At 39.7% G+C, this 24,872-nt stretch overlaps 1 protein-coding gene across 3 annotated transcripts in view; it reads right to left on the minus strand.

Moving 5' to 3' along the window:
- Positions 1-11,880, minus strand: part of MTHFD1 (methylenetetrahydrofolate dehydrogenase, cyclohydrolase and formyltetrahydrofolate synthetase 1) — a 74,828-nt gene extending 62,948 nt beyond the window's left edge. The window contains exons 1-2 of one of the 3 annotated variants that reach the window (XM_037832546.1): positions 11,655-11,880; positions 3,384-3,468 (exon numbers count right to left, since the gene is read on the minus strand). In XM_037832546.1, coding sequence (XP_037688474.1) covers positions 3,384-3,468; positions 11,655-11,695 — 126 coding nt within the window. In that variant the 5' untranslated portion in view covers positions 11,696-11,880. Of the gene's footprint in view, positions 1-3,383; positions 3,469-6,154; positions 6,266-11,654 lie in introns of those variants that run through there. The other 2 variants (XM_037832545.1, XM_037832547.1) reach the window with 2 other exon arrangements.
- Positions 11,881-24,872: the final 12,992 nt, after the last annotated feature.

Below are 24,872 nucleotides of genomic sequence, written 5' to 3' on the forward strand. Positions count from 1 at the left end.
AGCTTCCTCTTCTGAAATACAGATGCCAAAGACAACATCTCTGAAGGAAAATGCTATGACTTCAAATTCAGCCAAATTCAGCCCAGTGGATGAACAGCACAACAGTCCCTGGTGGGATGTGGAGACTGAGGGAAAGAGATCCTAAAGAGATAACAGATGTCTGGCTTGGGTGTGTGGCAAGAGGGTAGTGGCAGTCGCCAGGATGGGAAAGATGAGAGGTCTGAGAAGACAGCAATGTGATTACCACATAATACGTAAACCTTGTATCAGAGAAACACGTTAACTCTGGTGCTATTAAAGTGCAAGGTTAAAATAATATACCATTGTTTAACTAGAAATGACCTAGGAGACCAAGGGCAGAACAGTGTTTATGTAACAAAAGCACTCGCAAGCAATGATTTTAAATCATGAGTCTGAGAATCAATTTTAAAAACAAAGATTAAAAACACCTCCTAATATTGCAAAGAAAAGGTTTACAGAAACAGATTTCTTGCCTTTGACATTTACTCTTTCTACAACAAACAGTTAACAAAAATAAGCCAAGAAATAACTGATCCCCAAATGTACCAAGTATACACCCACAACATATCCTTTGATTCTTAGTAATTTGCAAAAAAGGAAAATCTACTGCAGCAAAGAACACACCAGGCACAGAAGGAAAGGCCTTCTGTGCTTTTCTTCTCAGCTAAGGCCTCTTGCTACCTCCGGTCTCTCTGACGAAGAAATACTGTGCGGTAATAGGAAAAAATATTTAAGTACTATTAACTCTGAAATTTGATGAACAAATGACAGAAACTCAATGAAGGATTAAATGGTGTATGCAGACATACAGAATGTGAGGTGAGGAAACCAGCATTTAAGGGTATTTCAAATGAAAGCTATCAGTTTCCTGTCAAATTAACCATTCAAACATCCACTCATGTATTTGTCCATACAACAAACATTTGTTAGATGCCTCCTACCAACTGCATGAATCTGGAGTTTAAGCAAGAAACCATGGCTAGAAATCTGAATCTGGAAGTATTTCCCCTATGAAGCAATGGAGCTGGGTGAGGTCACTTAGGGAAAGAATAAGGTAGAGAACAGGGTTGAGGGCTGATGGCTTAAGTATCAGGAAATGAGGAACGACAAGCAAAGGAGACTAGAAATGGGACGGAAACAAGAGTGGCGTCCCTGAAACCAAGAGTCGGGAACTCAGAATAGATCTAGATTTGAAAGTCAATGGCCTTCAGCTTGTATTTGGGACCAGATGAAACTGTTTAGGGTAGGGATTCTCAAAGTGTGGTCTATGCACTCTTGGGGAATCTGAGAGATCAAAACTATTTTGATAGTACTATGATGTTATTTGCCTTTCTCACTGTGTTGGCATCTGTACTGATGTTGCAAAAGCAATGGTGCATAAACTCCTGTTCCCTAGCACAAATCAAGGCAACAGCACCAAACTATTCTATTCATTAGTGTACGCTCTCAGTAAAAACGAATTCCAGTTTCACTTAGGAAAGTCCTTGATGAAGCTGTAAATATGTCTTTTTAACATGCTGTGTGAACAACTGAGAAGCACTCATAAGCACTTCTGCTGAATACATAAGTGTGGTAGTTGTCTCCAGAAAAAGCTCTTGTGCTTTTGTGTTGCAAGCTGAACTAGCCCCAGCTTAAAATGGAACTCCATTTTTACTTCAGAGGTGACAGACAAGCAATGATTATTCAGGCTTTAGCATTTGGCAGAAATTTTCTCAAAAATGAACCAAGTGAGCCTGTACTTCAAAGAAGACAACTGATAGCTTTTGTTGTCAATGGTAAAATTTAATGTTTCAAGGAAATATCAGAATTTTTTCCAATCCTGTAGGCTTACAGTTTCTCAGCACTCACTGACACTTCTCTGATGAATTCATTGGTGATATTAATGATTATGATTTTCTAAATCTCATAATGAAATGTGTTATTAATTCAGTGAACCATTATTTTCCAGATGAATATAGGAAGTTACAAAACCATGCATGGGTAATAAAACATCCATTTAAATTGCAGCACATATCAACAAATTTTGATATAATAAAGCATGAAAGTTCACTGATAGTTTTAGATTCCACATTGTACATAATCTGTAAAAACTTCCACTTAGTGAGTTTTGGTGTAATATCAAAGAAAAATGTCCAAAATCATCTAGAAAGATAATTAAAAGATGACTCCTTTTTCCAACTACGTATCTGTATGAGACCAGCTTTTCCTCATATATTTCAATCAAGCCAGCACACAACCACAGACTGAATGCAGAAGCAGATGAGAATCTAGCAGTCTTCTTTGAAGCCACATACTAAAGTTTTGCAAAAATGGAAAACAGTACCCCTCATCTCCCTAAATTCTGTTTTGACTTATTTTTTTCAGAAAAATGTTACGCTAATGCTGAGTTTACAGTCAGCATTTTTAAATGTATATTTTTAAAGCACCTCAGTTTTAATTTCTAATATGGTAAATGTTGATGGTAAATATTAAGAGTTTAAAGGGATCTTAAAGACCAAAATTTAAGAAACACAGGCCTACAGAGTCGAGAGGTCATTCTGAAGGTTACTCTTATGCAAGCTTCAGCTAGATATTGCAAACTGTCACAGTATGCCATGCCCCAACCAACAGTATTCCTGCAAATCCTAAATAATACCCTGGACTGTATCTAAGACTCTATAAACGTTTTACTTATTATCATATCAGAAACTTAAAGCCTCCAGACTGTTCCTATGCCAAATAAGTCCTGACACCCAGAGGTACCAGTCTCTCCAAGAACATCAACCAGTTCCATTCCCATACCCCATAATGTCATCACCACTTTCCAGCATGAAGAAGTTAAAATGGTCACTGCCCACATATCCCTGAAGATTGAGAGAATGATCAAAAGAGAGGGAGGAGTTGTAACTAAGAAATTAGGATTTAACAAATGATTATGACTCATTATTTAAATATTTCTTTTTAGTTTCTAGAGTATTAGAATAGCCAGAAGGAAATATCTGAAATTGCTGAACTATAATCTAGTAGCCTTGATCTTTGATAACTATACAGATTGTATAACTATAGTTTTATCTTGTGACCATGTGATTAGTTCATGACTTACACCCCCTTTATCCGGCATAGGATTAGATGAGTAATAAAATAAAGACAGGCATGGAGGTAAAAAAACAAATACTGGCCTAGGAAAAGGGTGTTCCCAGAGACTAGCAAAGGGTCAAGACAGTCCAGTAAGAAGCTGAGTTAAAGAGGGGGAGCCTGTAAAGTGAAATTAAAAAGGTAAGGTTTCACAGAAGCCAGAAAAGGGAAGGAAAGGTCTTAAATGCTCTCTGAAGTGCTATTGAGAGAATAAGGAGGACAGCAACGGGAATAAACTATCTTAATACCTGTAAAATTGCCAAGCCTGGTGAGAACCCAGGTACTTGCTCCTTCATCTGAGCAACTTGATTCTTCAGTCTGTCCTTTATTTGCCTAGGGAAAAATGAAAGGTTGAAGTTAACACTTAAATGTTTCAAGCACAAGTAATTGATGTGGATTATTAGGTGCATTTCTCTTTTAAGTTGAAAACACCATCAGTGAAAAGATATTAGCTGGTAAAATATGCACCATGAACTTCTCATCAATTTTCCGGGCCTCAAGTAGACATGGATCTTTTCTATTTCCTACAGACACTGGGCCATGGGGTGAGGACAATTAGTTTACAATCATACAGTGAATAAATAAAAACTTGGACCAACACTACTGGAAAGCTGCTGATCCTCATTTTTTTCAGCATTTCCACTCTCCAGGTGCCATCATGAAAAAAATTCGTAGAAAAGGAGTTGAACTCTATCTTTTTGCCCGTCTATTCCAGTAAGATGACCACAGGGCATCCACATAAGGCGAAACAATAAATCAATGAATCCTACAACCAATTCAATATAAATTTACAAATTATATTCTAAGGTAAAAAAGAATTTTCTTTACAAAAGACTTAAATACAAGATTAAAAATGTATCCCTCTTAAGAAACTAAGACAAATCAATTTACCAACATACACAATACAGTAGGACACCAGGTCAATTATATTACATTCACAAACATTCAAAATATAGTTCAATCTTGTGCAGTTATGACACAGCCATGACCTTCAACAGAACTGGTCTTTCTTACAGAACCAGTTTTATCATTTACCTTTTTTCATCTTACTGTCACCATCTTAACCACACTTGACATACAAATACCCATAGACATTTGCAAACACCTCTTCCCTCTTCTAATTTGCTTACTCCCAAATCCACTCCTCCAGACTTTACAAACAACTGACATAAACAGGCACAGGAATCACAAGCAGCAGATGATTTGCAATGGCTTAGTAATCACCAAGAATGTTGAATGGTACAAGTACTCCTATCTAAGATTTCAAAATTATTTCTAGCTAGGGACTTGTTTTCAAATCAACATTCTATGTAACGAAATTCAAAAGAAGAATTAATAGACTGTTGGATTTTTTATACTGGGATTTGACCTGGACAGAGGCCACAGCTCTGCTCTTAGACAAGAGACTGCTGCTTCATTTCTACTAGGCTGCCACAGAATCCCTCAGGCAGTTCCAGCCCTAGCTGTTCCCCCTTGCATGACAATTAGATGTGGTGCCTTTGGAGCAGCAGGCTATTCCCTCCATTCCCCCAACATTTTATTAACACAAAAGATGCTTAAGCCCTTAGACAATCAACACAAACAACAGACTAAGAAGCACGTGTGTGTCTGTCCATCAGCGCTCCTAAAAAAAAAACGGCTAGGTGAAGATTTCTACTGGTTCTCCTTACTCTTCCCTCACCCAAATAAAACCCATGCTGTAACATATCTCTAACACAACATAAGACTGGTTCAAAGACAGCAAAAATACAATAACAAGATCCAACAGTGAAAACAGAAGAACACATCTGTGACTCAACAACTTTGGGAGGTAGATAAGGCAGGAGAGGCTTTGTTACTCCGATTTACAGATGTAGAAACACGCTCAAAACAGTCGTGTGACTGTCCCAGGGCCAGTTAACAAAAGAATAGCAAGTGCAAAGGCCCTGAGTGCACAATTAGGTCTCAAGGGCTAGCAGTAACCAGATCAAGGAGATTTTGTCTTATTTGGAATGAGACGAAGGAGCCATTAGAGAATTTTTAGCAGTGCTGACACGATCAGACTCTAAATATTTAAAGTAGGGACTAGTATTTCTGGATCAAAACCCAAAGATCATTTATCATGGAAGTCCAGTAGGAGGTGAAGATAAGTTCCTGACAGGTTCTGGCAAAACCTTTTATAGAAAATGTTTCCTTATCTTCCTCATACCCTTTAAGCACCAGCACCCAAAGCTGCACCTCTCTTGCCCAGGCTTGAGGGAAGAACTTCTCATCAAGGGAAAAGAAAAGAAAAGAAAAGAAAAAAAAAAAAGATTCAGTAACAAAGCAAGGTTTGACTTGTCTCCAACCAGCAGAAACCAGACTACAACCTTGAAAACAACTGCCTGATAAGAATCAGTTTGGATGCTTTTTGATTCATCTCCTGACTGTGGAGAGGCCTCAGGATGTCCTTTGGTGAGAGATAAAAGTTTGCAATCCCTTTTAGGGATCGATTAAGTGCCCAGACCCCAGAAAGGAAGGAAAACGCAGTCGAGATTCTGTCTGTAACTCATAAGCAAGTAATTTCACTTCTAGGAAACATTCCAGAAATTACAAAATGGAGGTGGGGGAAAGGCTGGGTGGCCGAGGAATCCTGACTGTGACACCCTGAGTCAGCCACTCTTCAAGTGTCAGAAGCTGCTTTTTAAACGATCGATCAACAGGGGCAAACTGCCCAGCACAGGCATGTGGGTGGGACGTCAGAGGACACAGTCCTAGTGTTCCGAGAGCCTCACTCCTGACTCTTCTGGCAGACACTGCTGTCATCCCTACTGTAGGTAAGAGGAAATTGAGGCTGATGAACTCCCCTGAGGCCACACAAGCATTCTATGCTCCCTAACCTCTCCCTCTGATGAGAGGGGAGCCCTTTCCTTTGCTCCAGTGACCCCCTTTTGCCAGCCCCTTCTTCCAGAACATTTTTCTTAAAAGAGGTGACATAATAAGCAGCTGCCACAAACCCGTGCTCTGAGCTCCCCAACCCAACTTGAGGACAGACACTTACTCACAATGTTCGTCCCCGGACAAGACTTTTGCTGGTGTCATGATGGTGGTAGGTGCTGCCTGCTCTGGACTTTGCCACACTCCAACTGCAACACATCCAACAGCCTGGCTGGGTGGTCTATTTAAGGCCTGGTAGAAGGTCCCACCTCTCAGGAACTCTTCCAGCCTTCCTGCACAGGCTGCCAAAGGCAAGCCAGCTATGCCTGCCCTTTGGAGCTCATTATGTCAGCAAATCTTTTTAAACCAAAAGGCCTACAAGTATTTAATTTACAAAACTTGTCCTTCACTGCGGTTAGCAAATTATTTTTATAGAAACAGGAGCTTCTGATCCTGTAACTAAATGTATAGCTTTGTTCCATCTTTATCTTTGATCACTGAGAGAAATTCTAATTTTAAGGCTCAAGATTATCAGCCAACTCCCTGAATAAACAAAAACAAAAATAAACAAAAACTCACTGAATAAAAAGGCTGAAGACACAGTCTGAATAAACAAAAACAGCACTTGTTTATTCATTAAGTACTTTCTAAACACTCATTAAGATTTATGTGCCAGAGATGGTTCTAAATGCTTTATAAGTAATATCTGATTTAATTGACAACCTTGTGAGTTAGGTACTACTGTTATTCCAATACACAGATGGAAAAACTAAGGCTCAAAGAGGTAAATTAAGCTACTCAATGATCCAAAGAGAACCCAGCTGTTTTCAGGCTCTAGGACTACCAGAGAAACTCAGAGCACTTACTTTTGGTAGTCTACTGAGTGGCAAACTCCCTGTCTCTGCACAAACAGTCCTTCTAGAAAGAAGACTTAAGAAAAATGCCACCAATGAAGAGAGCAGGCTTGATGATAGTAAATGAAAGAATGAAGAAGTCAAACAAAATCACACAAAATTTAGTAGGCCCTGCTTTGAAAAAGCTCATGTGTAAGTACTGTTTCTAATTTAAAAACATAAGATTCTGCCAAATTGAGGTGTTTCTTTCAACACTGTCTAATTTACACTCCTTTCCTTCTTTGTATAACCTCTTTAAGGACACTACTGTTGTGGCCAGGGTGGGCTTTCACAACCAATGGTCAATTTAACTCATTCAAACTCCTCTCCTCACAGTCAGTTTCTTATGGGGCCATGACTGTTGACCCCAAATTAGTCCTTGAATAAATAAATGATGAGGTTAAAGGTCCATGGCACAGGCTATGCCTGAATTCTGAGCCCTTGTCCCCATACTGATATTGGCAGGCTCACCACCCTACCTCCGTCAAGTCTGCCTATAAATCATTTTTACAATGAGTTCTACTTACCTCTCCTATTCAAAATGACAACCCAAATCTCTACCCATCAGTATGAAACTCCACAAGGGCAGGGATTTGGCTGTTTTGTTCATTGTTATATCCCAAGTGCTTTGAAGAATGTTGCCATAATAGTAAGCATTTAGGTGTTTGCTGAATAAGTGAATATATATCCAAAAAGAACATACACTTATCTCTAACCTTCAGACCTCCCCAAATTGTCAAATCCAGGCTGTAACTTTAGAATTCCCTGCAAGGGAAAAACTGGGGTGTTCCTTCTAAAGGGAGACAATCTGGCAACTAGATCCATCAGTTAAGGATCCGTATTTCCCACAGGATGGAGCAGGCCGAGAAAGAATCTGGAATGCTGAACTTTGTCAATGTCCTGGCCTCATGGAAAGTACAAAAGGCAGAATAATAACAAAGGCAGACAACATCTGGGACAAGGTCCTCAGCAGAGGGGGAAGAGTGGCAGTGAGAAGAGACTGTTAGTAAAGGAAAAGACAAGTTAATGAAATTCCTTTCAGCAAGTGGTAAGTCCCTGATAGAGTGAAAAAACCCATGTACTGGGTACAGACCTTGGTTCTAGTTGAGCCTCTGCCATTAAGCAGTCTAGTAACCCTTGGCAAATAACATCACTTTTTTGGCCTAAACTGTTTCCTCATCTGCAGAATGGGATGTGGGAGTGGACCAGATTTTGGAGAAAATCAGACTGTGGAACTGATCCACCTTTCCTCCAAGGAAGAAATTTTACAATTCAAGCACTACATTTTGGGAGCATGCAAGCCCTTTGCAAATGTGTCTCCAGAGAGGCCCAACAGTTAGTGGCAGCCAGGAAAGCTGACCTGCAAACCTGGTGTTCGAGGGACATTTTCCCAGACTCGAAGACCTCTGACTGTAAGTGTAAGCAGCTCACTTATCTTTCCTCTCAGAATGTTCTCCTCCTAGCAAGAGGAAAAGTGGGAACACCCTGCCCAGAACCACCACCTGAGCCCAACTTGCTTAAACCTCAAGAACCCCCTTCTTATTCAGGATTCCCCCAGGGCTGTGGAAAGAACTGTGCTAACCCCACAAGCCAGGAAGGCTGTCCCCTTCCAGGGCTCTCCCTCTCTGACGAATTATGAGCACCGTACATCAGCTCTTGAAGTCAACATTCTCTTATGGATTGAATTGTGCCCCCCCACCAACCAAAAAAAAACAAACCCAGACATCAAGTCCTAACCCCCAGTCCTGTACATATGACCTTATTTGGAAATAGGGTCTTATAGATTTTATTAGTTAAAATGAGGTCAAATTATATTAGGGTGGGCCTCTAGGGTGTTCTTATAAGAACAGAATTTGACAGAGGGGAGAATGCTTTGTGATAACTAAGGCAGAGCAACTGAAGCTCAGGGATTGCCCACAACCCACCAAGAAGCTAGGAGGAGCCAAAGCCAAAGGATTCTCCCCTACAGATTTCAGACTTCTAGTCTCCAGAACTGTACGACAACACATTTCTGTTGTTTTCAGCCATTCAATATGCAGCAGCCCTAGGAAACCAAGACACTCTCCATGATGGTCAAAGTGCCAAGCTATGGCAGTCCCTGGAAGGGCACATTAAAGAAAAACTTCTGTAAGCACAAAGGGGCCTTAGTCTTAATCCTTCTTTATGAATTGTGTTAGTAGGAGCTGGTTGTTCAATCACAGAGCAATGTAAATGGGAGCTACGTTAACAAGCAGGGGAGACCCTTCAAATATCTGGAACAGTGTTTTCTAGAAAATGCTTTCTATACCCGTGGCAAAATCATTGGTACACTATTCTTCAATAATGAGAATCAGATTTAAGGCTTTAGATAAATGGTTCTCAACCTTCAAGAGGCATTAGAACCACCAAATGAGTTTTTAAAAATACTGATTACTGAGATTATTAGTAGGGGTTCCAATTAAATCAGTTTGCTGTGGGGACCAAGTGTTGATATTTTTCAAAAGCTCCCTGAGTGTAAATTGTAAAATTACCTTGAAAAAGACTGGCAATATCCACTAAAATTGATCATATACATGCCCTATTACCCACAACTCTACTCTTTAGACATATACCCAAAAGAAATGTATATATTTTATGTTCCACCAAAAGACGTACAGAATGCTGATAACAGCACCATTCAAAATTGTTGAAAACTGGGAGCCCAAATGTCAAGGATAAGTGAATGGTGGCAAATTCATACAGTAGAATACTATACTGGAACTACAACTACGTGCAATAAGAGATAATCTCAGAAACACAATGCTGACTGAAAAAAGCCAAACACAGAAAACTTCATAATGCACGATTTCATGTAAGTTCAAAAATAGGCAAACTTAATCTACAGTGTTAGAAGTCAGGATAGAGGCTACCTTTGTGGGTGATGGTGACTGGAATATGGAGGTTTCTGGGTACCAATAAAACCATTTCTTGATTTAGGTGCTGGTTACACAGGTGTATTCAGTTGTGAGGATTCATGGACCAATATACACAGGATAGATGCAATATTCTGTACGTATGCATATTTAAATAAAAAGAAATAACAAAAACAAAGAGCTCTCTAAGTTATTTTAATGAGCAGCTAATGTTGCGAGCCATTGAACTATATCTCAAAGCAGCCATAAAAAGATAAATCATTTATGCATTCATCAACTAATTAAAGCTAATGTTTATTGAACACTTCTTATGTGCCAGGCACAGTTCCAAATGCTTTCCAGTCAAGAACTCACTTAATTCTCCTAACAACCAAATGACTAGGTATTATCTTTGTTTTACATCTGAGGAATGCTGGCACAAAGAAGTTAACTAATTTGCATAAACCCACACAACTAGTAAGAAGTAAAAAAAATCTTCCTGGATGTCTGGGATATAAACATAAACAAGACAATGCATGTCTTTGTCCTCATGGGGCTTACCAACATATTTCAATAACTTGCTCTATAGGAAACCCAAAACTTATTCAGTGACCACCTATTCTCAGTAGCCTGCCTAAACTAAACTGTCTCTTCACAACCAGTTTTTCTAAAAAGAAGACTTTATCAAGAAAAAAAGCCATGGGTAAAGAAAGTTGGTTTGAAGATAAGCAAACAAAAAGGGACGCTCAAATAGAACCTATGGACGTTAGCAGGCCACATGCTGAAATGCACTCAAATAACAGTATTGTGATCTCTAGTCCAAAAAATCAGCCCAGGGTGAGTTTCATCACCGATGATTCTTCAATTCACTCAAAAACCTCTACTCACAAAGTCAGGGGCTCATCCAACAGCAGTTACTAAATAACTGGTGAGCTCAAGGGTTCCAAAGACAATTTCCAACAAGGTCACACAGAATATACCTTTTCCACCGGAATGCTGAGTTTTGTCAGGAATCAGAAGCTAAAACTACAAATTGATTTTAACCAAAACAGTTAGAGGAGACCATGAGATAGAAGAGAGTTTATGGAATTACACTTAGCAAATGATAAAACTCTGGTGTAGAGGGAAAAGCTACCAGCTGGAAGGAGACCTTTGCTCTTGTTGACCTCCAGTCACTAATCAGCCTTGTAACCTTGCTAAGTCTTTCACCTCACTAATCTCAGTCTCCTCAACTCCAAAATGTAGGGGAAAAGGGCGGAGTGGATTTCTGAGTTGTTTTTTTTTAGTTCAGTTTTATTGAGATATATTCACACACCATACAATCATCCACCGCATACAATCAGTTGTTCACAGTACCATCATATAGTTGTGCAGTCATCACCACAATGAATTTTTAAACATTTCCATTATTCAAAAAAATAAAAATACAAGTAAAAAAGAACACACAAAACATCCCATCCCCGATTTCTGAGTTTTGACTGCGGCGGTCCAGACGGCCCACACCGCCCTCTCGCGAAGCATAAAGTCGCCAGCAGCTGCACTTTAGGAAGCATAGATGAGGTGAGGGTTCTTGTTGCCCAGAAGCAGAGGGGCCAGTGGGCACAGCCACCACACAGGCCATCTGAAAACGCAGACTGTGCCCGGGGCTCCTTTCTTTGGCTACAAAGGCCTGTGTTTAGGTGTGACGGGCCCACATCTATGTCTCCCCCTCCCCGCCGGCTGAAGTAACCGTAACCCCACAAGTGCCCCTTCACGTCACTGCAAAAAAAAAGGGGGGGGGGAAATCCACGGGGACCTGTACGTCCAAGCAGGGACCTCAGCTGCAGCCCAACGCGCCCTACCAATAATGACAAGTGCTTACGCGGAGGCCACCTTCCCGTTCAGGATTCCCGCCGGTGCCATGGCTTTTATTAATTCGTCGCCCCCGACGGATATGGCCAAAATCGAAGATCGACTCCCTCTGTGACCACGCGTGACCGCTCAGTCCACGTGCTTACTGATTGCCCGGGAGACCACGCTACTCCGCCTGCGCCCCGGCGAACGTGGTTGCGCGTGCGGAATTCGGAAGGACGTAGGACCCTTAACTAGCGAAGAGGGGAGGGGTAAGGAGCTGTGATTTTACTGGCGGAAGAGGGTAAACGGAAGGTGAAGGAAATTGGTGGTGATTGGCTCGTGGAAATGATTGGCTGGTAGGAAAAGTCGTTTCAGATGTGCCTTTGTATGCCGCGGTAAACCCTGCAAGGAGGGAGTCAGAGGAGATGCCAGGGGCCGATTCCAACCAATCGCGAGTAGAACAGGGGGACGGAGCCGGAGGCGGGAGATATCGCGGGAGAACATTTCGCGGGCGCGGGAAACCTGTTTCCCAGGCCAGCTTGGGAGTGGGGGCGTTCGTTACTGCGCGGGGAGCTTGGGGGCGCTGTACTGGGTGTTAACCTAGGGCGTGCAAGGCGTTTTCCGGTTTTTTCGGCTTCATCATACACCGGGCCAATCAGTCTCGAGTCAGGCCCCACATCCGAGTTCTAAATCGGAGAGTTTGAGAAGGCTGTTTTTAACTGTTTTTAAAATCCTCTCTAGAGAATCTGATGCTCAGCCAAGGTTGAAGCCCACTGTTTTAGGCTCTGCTGAGCTGGGAGGGGTATCAGTTTTGCAAGCTTTGTCAGATCCCCACAGCAGATCTGGGATGGGAGAACAGACCCGGATCTTAGCTAGATGCTAGTTGACCCAAGTTTTGTCGGTACCCGATGTGTTGGCTGTTGCCCAATAAAGGCAGGCATTACCTCTCCTTAGGCTTCCCTTGGAAAAGAAATTAGATTGGGTATTTGCCTGGGGAGCATGACAGGAAGACAAAGGCAGCTGGGATGCTTGTGAGGACTGGTAAAGCCGGGTGCTGAGCTCAGTGAATTAGCTACCTCTATTTGATGGATGATAATTCTGTCAATAGACCGTGTCTGGGTTCCTGCAGCGCTTAGGTTACAAAAGTCATCCCAATACAGTTCTGAAGATAAGTTGATCTGGCCACTTTCTCTTGCATGCTGAACAAATATATGGATTTCTTTTATAAACCATTTCTTAGGATAGCCTGTTTAGCTAATGGCAGAGTTCATCTAAGGAACTTGATTCTTTTTTGTTTGGGGGAAAAGAGGGGAGCTTTTGGTAGGTTACGTTTGCCTAATTCCTAAATCTGAGACTATCTTACCAGTACCCTTTAAATGAAGTTAGAGAATCTCTCTCTCGTTTTTAATTAACAGCTTTATTGAGGTATAATTTATATACCATAAAAGTCACCACTTTTTAGTGTATGTCAATGATTTTTTTATCTTAATTTTATTGAGATATATTCACATACCACGCAGTCATACAAAACAAATCGTACTTTCGATTGTTTACAGTACCATTACATAGTTGTACATTCATCACCTAAATCAATCCCTGACACCTTCATTAGCACACACACAAAAATAACAAGAATAATAATTAGAGTGAAAAAGAGCAATTGAAGTAAAAAAGAACACTGGGTACCTTTGTCTGTTTGTTTCCTTCCCCTATTTTTCTACTCATCCATCCATAAACTAGACAAAGTGGAGTGTGGTCCTTATGACTTTCCCAATCCCATTGTCACCCCTCATAAGCTACATTTTTATACAACTGTCTTCGAGATTCATGGGTTCTGGGTTGTAGTTTGATAGTTTCAGGTATCCACCACCAGCTACCCCAATTCTTTGGAACCTAAAAAGGGTTGTCTAAATTGTGCGTAAGAGTGCCCACCAGAGTGACCTCTTGGCTCCTTTTGGAATCTCTCTGCCACTGAAGCTTATTTCATTTCTTTTCACATCCCCCTTTTGGTCAAGAAGATGTTCTCCGTCCCACGATGCCGGGTCTACATTCCTCCCCAGGAGTCATATTCCACGTTGCCAGGGAGATTCACTCCCCTGGGTGTCTGATCCCGCGTAGGCGGGAGGGCAGTGATTTCGCCTTTCAAGTTGGCTTAGCCAGAGAGAGAGGGCCACATCTGAGCAACAAAGAGGCATTCGGGAGGAGGCTCTTAGGCACAACCATAGGGAGGCCTAACCTCTCCTTTGCAGCCACTGTCTTCCCAATGGTAAAACCTATGGTAGAGGGCTCAACCCATCAAACCACCAGTCCCCTGTGTCTGTGGTCATGTTAGCAACCATGGAGGTGGGGTAGGCGAATACCCCTGCATTCTCCACGGACTCCTCAAGGGGGCACTACATCTTTTTTTTTTTTTTCCTTGAATGATTTTTAAATATATGTACAGAGTTGTGCAACCATCACCATGATAGAATTAGAGAATCTTAGGTGATTTTTTTTCAAGGTAATTGTCGTTACCATTCTCAAAGTTTGCCCAAGTGAACACATTAGAGGCACAATTTAAAATAAGAACTTCTGAACACATACCCTCTATTGTGTTAGACCTGAACTGGTGAAATTAAGAGGAGACTTGAAGCAAATGTTCCTGGTAAGTTGTGGATAGTGACACTTATGTGGCTTGTAAGATGAAATGATATTGAGTGGTCTGAGTGACAGGATGAGTAGTGTCACCATTTTCGGGAAAGATTAGAGAAGGAACAGATTGGGGGTGGGGAGCCTCATGAATTTAGTTTTTATTATGTTAAATTTGAAAGGAGTTACAGACAGTTGAGTAAATAAGTAAATATCAGTGTATCAGGACAGAGGTTAGAGCTAAAGATATGATTCTGAGAGCCATCTGCATATGAATAATATTTGTGAAGACAAAAATTATAAATCTAAGAAAATATATATCACAATACTACTTAATGAGAGGAAACCTTTGGAGGAAAGAATCTTGTTGACATGGTATTTGGGGACTTAAAGTGCTGTGCTGGGCCTTACTCCTTTCGGTAAAAATGAGAAAGTTAAGAGTATTTACATCCCTGAGACTACCAGGAAAAAGTGAATAAAGAATACTGTTAGATTAGATCCGTGAGAGAGAAGTAGATATTTAAATCTATTTAGGCTGTGTTTCATGTCATCTTGAATGGCTTCTGTGTCAGTTTGGATGTATTATGTCCCCCAAAATACCATTTTCTTTGATACAGTCTTGCGGGGGCAGTCGTATTAGTGTTGATTAGGTTGGAACCTTCTGACATTGTTTCCATTGAGATGTGACTTAATCAACTGTGAGTGAAACATTTGACTGGGTCATTTCCATGGAGGTGTTACAGTGGGGTGGGTGTTAATTGGATCACTAGAGTTGTATAAAGGAGTTCACAGACAGAAGGACCTCAGAGCAGCTGTGATTGACGTTTTGGAGAGCAACTGAGAGTGATATGTTGAAGAGGAGCTGCAGCAAAGAGAGGACAAAATGCCCCAAGAGCAACATTTTGGAGAATACCATTTTAAAACACAACCTGGGAGCAAGCAGACACCAGCCACGTGCTTTCCGAGCTAACAGAGGTTTTCCGGACGCCAATGGCCATCCTTCAGTGAAGGTACCCTATTGTTGATGCCCTACCTTGGACACTTTATGGCCTTAAGACTGTAACTTTGTAACCAAATGAACCACCTTTATAAAAGCCAATCCATTTCTGGTGTTTTGCAAAATGGCAGCATTAGCAAACCAGAACAGCTTCTCTTTATTATTGTGAAGTATATGCTGACTAGACAACTTATAAAATATGTTAGTGTTCTAGTTAGTTATTAACATGTCTCACACAACTGTGGGAATGCACAAGTTCTTATTACATAGGGCACTCAGCAAATTGGCAAATCCGATGAAGGTATTCAATGAACAGGAGAAGCTGGCTGGCTGAAGAAGTGAAAGTTCTCTCTGTTCTTCCTTAAAAGTCTTCAACTAATTGGATTAAATCCAGCTGATTGAATTCTCTCATTGAGGGAGACTCGTCCTTCATTGATGTAATCAGCCACAGATGCAATCAATTGACTGATGATTTAATAAAACAGCCTTCTGGTTTATTAACAAGCCACAAATGTCCTTGCAGTAACAGGCCAGTGCTTGCTTGACCAGACATCTGAGCATCATCACCTAGCCAAGTTGACACATGAACCTAACTATCACAGGCAGAACTTTGCAATTCATATAGGAAAGAAAGGAATGGATTTGTTGAGAATGTGACATTGAAGTAAAGACTGAAAGTAGAAAGGGAGCAAACAATGTGGGCTTCTAGGGAAAGACAAGAAATAACAAGTTCAGAGGTCTAAGGCAGAAGTGTACTTTGGGGAATAGCAAAGATGCTAGTGTGACTGGAGTGGAGAGGAAACAATGAGGTACCAGCAGGGCAGAGTACAGGTGGTAAAGTTCTGTAGACTATTTTAAGACTTACTCTGAGTGATATGGGAAGGCTTTGGAGGTTTTGAGCTAAGGAGTAACGTGATCCCCCTTACTGACCTATGCTGCAAAAGGATCTCTGGGTGCTGTGTTGACAGTAGACTAGGGGAAGCAAGGGTAGAAGCAGGCAAAGCCGCTGGGAGGCTATTGCAATAATCCAGGCAGAAGATCATGGTGTCCTAGACCATGTGGCAGAGGTGCAGGTGTTGAAGTGGTACAGATCCTGGCTACTATGTTTTATGTACAGCTGACAAGAGCTGCTGATGGATGAGATGTAGAGAATAAGAGAAAGAGCGAAAGGAAGGATTTGGTTTGAACAACTGGAAAGATGGAGTTGCCATTTACTGAGTTGAAATAAGGTAATACTGTGGAAGGACCAGATTTGGGGGGTAAGATCATGAATTCAGTTTTAGATGTTTTTAGATGCTTCTTAGATATCCAAGTGAAGATATGGTGTTTGAAGCCAGGGGATTTAGATGAGATGCCACCAATGGAATGGGTGAGGTGGAGAAGAGGACCAAGGACTGATCTCTAGGACACTTCAATATTTAGAAATCAAGTTGATGGGGAGGAACCAAGAAAGACAATTGAAAAAGAGAGTCCAGTGAATTTGTGATGAAAATCAAGAGAGCATGTTGCTTTAGAAGATAAGTGAAAAAAATGTTTCACAGATAAAAGGGTAATTCTTTCAAATGTTGCCGATTGGTCAAATAAGATAAAGACTAAGAATCAAAGATTTCACAGAGAAATATTTTTATTCAAATGTTTATAATGGCAGGTACTACAATACTGTATATTCTTTTTGCAGAAACTACATTTTTACACCACTGTTAAGGGGCAGTTTGATAATATCTATCAAAAATTTAAATATGTGCATTCTGCTTTCTTTGACCTAGTAATTCCATTTCTAAGAATTTATCCTATAGTAATATTTCCACATATACACAAAGATGTGTGTATAAAACTGTTCATCACAGCATTTATTTCAATAGTGAAAAAAACAAGATCTTAATCAAAATGGATGCCGCTATTAAAGGAAAGGAAGATATAAATATGTAGACCTGTAAGATAGCATTCATATGTTGTTAAATGCTTATGACAGATTGTTCAATAGACTGTATAAGATTCCATTTATGTTAATTTATCCAAAAAAGAGCCTTCTCTCATGGCATTGTTAAAAGATACCCCCTCATTTAACTTCATCACTGTCATATTACCCTATTTTATTCACAGCACTTATTATCTAAAATTATTTTGTTTATATACCTCTTTATCTGTTTTTTCCACCAGAATATAAACTCTGTAAAAGATTTCCTGTCTTTTTCAGATTTACATCCTTAGTCCCTCAGGAGGTAATTTTAATTTTTTAAAAAAGATTTTTATTAGAGAAGTTGTGGGTTTGCAGAACAATCATGCATGAAATACAGGACTCCCATATACTACCCACCAACAAACCTTGCCTTGGGGTGGAATATTTGTTACAATTAATGATAGCACTTTTTAATAATTGTACTATTTTTTTAAAAAACTAGTAGCCAGCATTTATTGAGAGATTCTATGTTCTAGTCACTAAGTGAAGCAATTTACATAGATTATCTCATTTAAAACATCCACTACATGGGGTAAAATACATCCTATTTTTTTTAAATTTTTTCTTTAATTAGAGAAGTTGTAGGTTTACAGGAAAGTCATGTAAAAATACAGTATTCCCATATACTCCTCTATTGTTGACACTTTGCATTAGTGTGTTATCTTTGTTAAAATTGATGAAAGAATATTAAAATAGTACTGTTAAATATAGATCACAGTTTAGGTATATTTCTTCCCATATATTACTTTATTTTTTACCACCTTGTATTAGTGTCATACAGTTGTTATAATTCATGAAAGAACATTCTTATACTTGTACTATTAACTATAGTCCATCAGATGATGGGTTCACTGTGTTACACAGTCCTATGTTTTATCTTTTAATTTTTATTCTAGAAACATAAATGACCTAAAATTTCCCCTTTCAACCACATTTACATATATGATATAGTGCTGTTAATTACTCTCACAATAATGTGCTACCATCACCACCATCCATTTCTAAACCTTTACAATCAATCTAACTAGAAATTCTGTACAAATTAAGCATAAAATCCCATTTCTCTACCCCAATCTATCCCCTGATAACCTATATGTTAGATTCTAACTTTATGAGTTTGCTTATTATAATTAGTTCATTTCAGTGAGATCATAAAATATTTGTCCTTTTGTATCTGGCTTATTTCTTTCAACATAATGTCCTCAAGGTTCATCCATGTTGTCACATGCATCAGGACTTTATTCCTTTTTATGGCTGAACAATATTCCAGTCTGTATATACAACATTTTAGTTATCTGTTCATTGGTTGACTGACAATTGAGTTGCTTCCATCTTTTGGCAATTGTGAATAATGCTGCTGTAAACATTGGTATATAAATATCTGTTCAAGTCCCTACTTTCAGTTTTTCTAGGTTATATCTAGTAGCAGGAATGCTGGATCATATGGTAATTCCATACTTAGCTTCCTGAGGAACTGTCAAATTGTCTTCCATTGCGTCCACACCATTTTACATTCCTACCAGTAATGAATCAGTGTTCCTATTTCTACACATCCTCTCCAACATTTTAATTTTCTGTTTTTTGGAAAGTAACCATTCTAGAGGGTGTGAAATGATATCCCATTGTTGTTTTGATTTCCATTTCCCTAACAGCTGATGATGTTGACCAACTTTTCATATGTTAAATAACCATTTGTATATCCTTTTTGGAGAAATGTCTATTCAAGTCTTTTGCACATTTTTTAATGGGGTTGTTTGTCTATTTTTTGTTGAGTTATAGGATTTCATTATATATTCTGGGTATTAAACCCTATTGCATATGTGGTTTCCAAATATTTTCTCCCATCCAGTAGGTTGTCTTTTCACTTTCGTGACAAAGTCCTTTGATTCACAACATTTTTAATTTTGAGGAGGTCTCATTTACCTATTTTTTCTTTCATTGCTTGTGCGTTGGGTGTAAAGTCTAAGAAACCATTGCCTAAAGAAAGATCCTGAAGATGCTTCCCTACATTTTCTAATAGGAGTTTTATAGTCCCAGTTTTTACATTTAAGTCTTTAATCCATTTGGAGTTAATTTTTGTTTATGGTGTGAGATAGAGGTTCTCTTTCATTCTTTTGCATATGGATATCCAGTTCTCCCAGCATCATTTGTTGAAGAGACTATTCTTACAAATTGATTAAAAATGATTAAAAATCATTTGGCCATAATTTACTTGGAGGATCTGAGAGCAGGGACATGAATGGATATTTGCACACTGGTGTTTATAGAGAGAGTATGCATGATTTGCAATGGGTGGAGGTGGCCTAAGGGTACACTGGCTGAGGAACCGAAAGGTGAACTGTTGTGTGTTCATACAATGGAATATTGAGCAACTGTGAAAAGGAGTGAAGCTGTGAGACTCGCATCGAGGTGAATGGAATATGTAGACAGCCTTTTGAGCGAACTGCGCCAGAAACAAAGGCAAACACTATAATGCCTCACCAACATGGACTAACTACAATGTGTAGACTCAGAATTGAACCTTAGAGTACAGCTTATCAGGGGAACGCTTATTGTAACAGTCCCTGGATTGTAAACTCTTAATTTATCAGGGGAACGCTTATTGTAACAGTCCCTGGATTGTAAACTCTTACAGCAGTCACATCGATTCCTGAGTTGTTATGGCTGTCTCCAGATTCCAAGATGCTGATCCCTTTGTGTATAACTGATCGATCCTTGGAACTTTGAGTATCTGTGTGACACCTGAAACTCAGAGCTAGAATTTGGCAGATATGATTGTCAGTATTAGCACATATAGCAACTGTTTAAAAAGCTGCAAAAGAGTCCACACTTCAACTAGAGATATGAATGAAGCAGATGTGGTTAAGACTAGGGCAAATTGGGCCAAAGGGTAAAGGACAATACTGACTGTGTTTTTTGTTGTTGGTTTTTTTTTTTTATGTTTTCTTTTTTAAAATTTTTTCATGTATTGAGATTGTTCACATACCATACAATTATACAAAGATCCAAAGTGTACAATCAGTTGCCCCTGGTACCATCATACAGCTGTGCATCCATCACAATTAATTTTTTTTCAATTTTTAGAACATTTTCATTACTCCAGAAAAGAAATACAAACAAAAAAAAGGAAACTCAAATCCTCCCATACCCCTAACTACCCCCACTCCATTGTTGACTCATAGTATTGGTATAGTACATTTGTTACTTTTGATGAAAGAACGTTAAAATACTACTAATTGTAGTTAGTTTGCAATAGGTATATTTTTTCCCTATATGCCCTTCTATTATTTTTTTATTAATGTTTCAGAATAGTATTTAATGTTCAGATATTTATAGTCATCTTATTTGATATCACAATATACTGGCCGTGTTATAAATTTTACAGATGAGGATATTGTTGCACTATTCTCACCATACAGTTTGCAGAATAAATCTGAATACAGATCAATACTTCCCCTTCTTCCTCCTTTGTATGTTTACAAATATGCCTACACATAACGCTTGCTATTCAGATTATTTTTATCTGAACCAAGGAACTAAATGCATTGAGATAATTTTGTTTTGTTTATAGGAATTCTCACTGTAAACTATATAAGCTTAGGGATCAGTGAATAAATAGATTTTTTTTTTGCCAAACCCTCTATCTGAACTTAGAAGCTAAAATGGTTCAGTATTTTCCATTTACTATGCAATAAATAGCAAATCTTGGGTCCACAATTAATGTTCTTTTGTTTCAGTGTATGAAATAGAAGTTAATAATTGCCACTTAAATTTAGTGGTTCAATTACTACAATAACAAATGTCTCTCCATATATAAATAGACATTTTTACCAACACTGCTCCCTATATGCCTTTGCTCTATATATCCCATGCCTGTCTCCAGACAATGGCATCTAATCTATACCAACCAATAAAACATAATTGAGAATACACATTTTTCAATGCTCTCAAAAAGTATAAGAGTATTCCTTTGGATTTTCGAAAGAAGTCTATATTTACAGACTTAAATTTAATAGTTTTTAATTATTCTTAGTCTAATTCCTGTTTTATCATTTAGGAAACTAAGTCATCTTACAAGTTAAGTGAGATGACCATGTTTACAATCAGCAAGTCAGAAAAGTGAGGCAAGTATCTTCATCTTCTGACTTCTAGTGTTTCAGAAAGAATGTCATACTATAAACCTGAGTTATCCATTTGAAATAGAGTGAAAGAAATGGTAGCATGAAATGGGATGTGATACCAAGTATGGTTTCTCCTTCATAATGTCACCATTCTGCAATGTCTGTTTATTCCTCTATGAAATATGGAATTAAAAATAATTTAATATAGAGTCATGTCTTATGATGACTATGATGATAATAAAGCCAAACTTATATTCAGTGGTTACTATATGGCTTTAAAAATGCATCTCCATCTAATATTATGGAAACTTTCTCCATCTCTCTCTCTCCTTTCTTTGTTTCTCTGTTGGTAGGGCTCCCTTTAGTATCTGAAGTAGGGCAGGTCTTTTATTAGCAAAATCTCTCAGCATTTGTTTGTGAAAAATTTAAGCTCTCCCTCAAATTTGAAGGAGAATTTTGCTGGATAAGGAATTCTTGGTTGGAATTTTTTTTCTCTCAGAATTTTAAATATGTCATGCCACTGCCTTCTTGCCTCCATGGTGGCCACTGAGCAGTCACTACTTAGTCTTATGTTGTTTCCTTTGTATGTGGTGAATTGCTTTTCTCTTGCTGCTTTCAGAACTTGCTCCTTCTCTTCAGTATTTGACAGTCTGATCAAAATATGTCTCGGAGTGGGTTTATTTGAATTTATTCTATTTGGAGTTCGCTGGGCATTTATGCTTTGTGTATTTATATTGTGTAGAAGGTTTGGGAAAATTTTCCCCAACAATTTTCTTTGAATACTCTTTCTAGATCTTTACCCTTCTCTTCCCCTTCTAGGACACCAATGAGTCTTATATTTGGACATTTTATATTCTCTATCATATCCCTGAGGTCCATTTCTATTTTTTCTATTTTTTTCCCCATTCTTTCTTTTGTTCTTTCATTTTCTGTTCTGTGGCCCTCGAGGTTGCAGAGTCGTTGTTCAGCTTCCTCTAGTCTTGTTCTATGAGTATCCAGAATCTTTATAATTTGGTCGACAGTTTCTTTTATTTCCATAAGATCATCTATTTTTTTATTTACTCTTGCAATTTCTCCTTTATGCTCTTCTAGGCTCTTCTTCATGTCTTTTATATCCTGTGCCATGCTCTTCTTCATGTCCTTTATATCCTGTGCCATGCTCTCATTGTTTGTCTTTAGTTCTTTGATTAATTGCTTCAAGTACTGCATCTCCTCTGATCGTTTGATTTGGGTGTTTGGGTTTGGGTTATCTGTATTGTCTGGTTTTTTCATATGCTTTAAAATTTTCTGTTGTTTTTGGCCTCTTGGCATTTGCTTAACCTGATAGGGTTCTTTTAGGACTTCTCTCTAATTTGTCAGATCTACAGCTTGGTGGCTTACACTTTCTCTAACTAACCAGCAGGTGGCATCTGTGAGCCACCTATTCCCCTCAAGCCAGGTCTCCTCAACTTTGTCTTTGTGGTGTGTGGGGGTCTGATTCTTGTGGGGTCCAATTGGTGCACTAGTTTTGCGTGTGTAGTTGGTGCTATCCACCCTGAATGTGGGGTATGTGTCTGAGCATTTAGGGAGTGAGGGCAGCTTTAGCAATCAAACCTCCCAGGTGTTCCTGGAGATTAAAGGTTGTTACAAGAGGCTAAACCTTCAGTTCGGTCTCACCACAGATTGTCTCTGCCACTGACCCAAAAGTCTTTGGTATTGGCATATGGTCCCTGGGATTTCCAAGTGGGTCCCTCTTCCAAGCCATGCCCTTCTAGGGCCTCTGCTGAGGGAAGGCTGTGCTACGTCATAAGTGAGCACTGTCCCTCAAGGGAAGTTCTGGGCCACAGGCCGTGAAGGGATGTTCCCAGCCTGCTGAAAGGATGGCTGAATGGGGCGTGTTAATTTCCCTCTTTTCCTACAGCTCTGCCATCCTAGCTCTGGGATGATTAGCTGTGGGTGCGCAAAAGGCTATTGTCCACGCCAGATATTGTGGCATGGGTGTGTTGCTGGAAACACTTCCTGACGCACTGAGTTTTTTTGGCACAGCTCTGGGCTGCGGTGCTAGCACAAGGCAGGAGCATTCCCAGCCTGCCTGGAAGATAGCTATAAGGGGCATGTTTTTTTTCCCCTTTTGGCTAACTTCTGCCTTCCTCGCTCTGAGACAATTAGCAGCGGGTGCGCAAAAGGCTATCGTCCACGCCAGATACTGAGGCGTACTCACAGGCTGTGGAGACACCGTTCCTGCCATGCTTACCTGTGCAGTTCTTGCTGCCGTATCCACAGCCGCTTTTGGGTTTTTTAAAAAAGAACTAGTCTGACTCCAAATGCCAACCCATGGTTTCCCCACACCGCAGTGTGTCTGCCGGATATTCAGCAGACTTACTCACTCATTTCAGAACGCAGACTCCTGGTTTCACCAAATGCACAGTCCCTGTGGATTTAGCAGACCTTGTCCAGCGGGTTCATCACTGGAACTGGTGTTCTGGATGACTTTCTGGCTTTTATCTAGTATTTTTCACAGAGGTGTTTTTTTACCCTGTCTCTCCTAACCGCCATCTTCCAGAAGTCCCCTGACTGTGTTTTAAAACTTCAAATTCCATGTGAGACCAAGGGAAGAGATATTTAGTTGTGCAAGATCTATATTTCCTAAACAATTTAACTGATACAGTTTGTTCAAATACCATAATTACATGGAACTTTTAATAGGAAGTGAGACCTGGTAGGTTTGCATAGGTTAGTGTGAAATAGCGATACATCCCAAAGTAATCTGGACAGAGAATAAAAAAATATATATATAGGGCCTCCCTGAGAAGCTGGGGGAAAATGCAGAGGTGTTGGACTTCCTCACCTGGATTATTGCTGATATTCTCACAAACATTGAGGACTGGCAGTTTGATATGCTGAGCCCTCTATCATGGGACTTGCCCTTATGAAACTTGTTACTGCAAAGAAGAGACTAAACCTGCTTATAATCTTGCCTAAGAGTCTCCCCCTGAGTACCTCTTTGTTGCTCAGATGTGGCCCTCTCTCTCTAGCTAAGCCAGCTCAGCAGGTGAACTCACTGCCCTCCCCCCTACGTGGAATCTGACACCCAGGGGTGTAAATCTCCCTGGCAACAAGGGATATGACTCCCGGGGATGAATCTGGACCTGACATTGTGGCATTGAGAACATCTTCTTGACCAAAAGGGGGATGTGAAATGAAACAAAATAAAGTTTCGGTGGCTGAGAGATTCCAAATGGAGTTGAGAGGTCACTCTGGTGGGCATTCTTATGCACTATATAGATAACCCTTTTTAGGTTTTAATGCATTGGAATAGCTAGAAGTAAATACCTACCCGAAACTATCAAACTGCAACCCAATAGCCTTGACTCCTGAAGACAATTGTATAGCAATGTAGCTTACAAGGGGTGACAGTGTGATTGTGAAAACCTTGTGGCTCACACTGCCTTTATCCAGTGTATGGATGGATGAGTAGAAAAATGGGGACAAAAACGAAATGAAAAATAGGGTGGGGTGTGTGTGGGTGTTCTTTTTTACTTTCATTTTTTATTCTTATTT

Source organism: Choloepus didactylus, chromosome 4, assembly GCF_015220235.1.
Source record: "Choloepus didactylus isolate mChoDid1 chromosome 4, mChoDid1.pri, whole genome shotgun sequence".
Classification (NCBI taxonomy): Eukaryota; Metazoa; Chordata; class Mammalia; order Pilosa; family Megalonychidae; genus Choloepus; species Choloepus didactylus.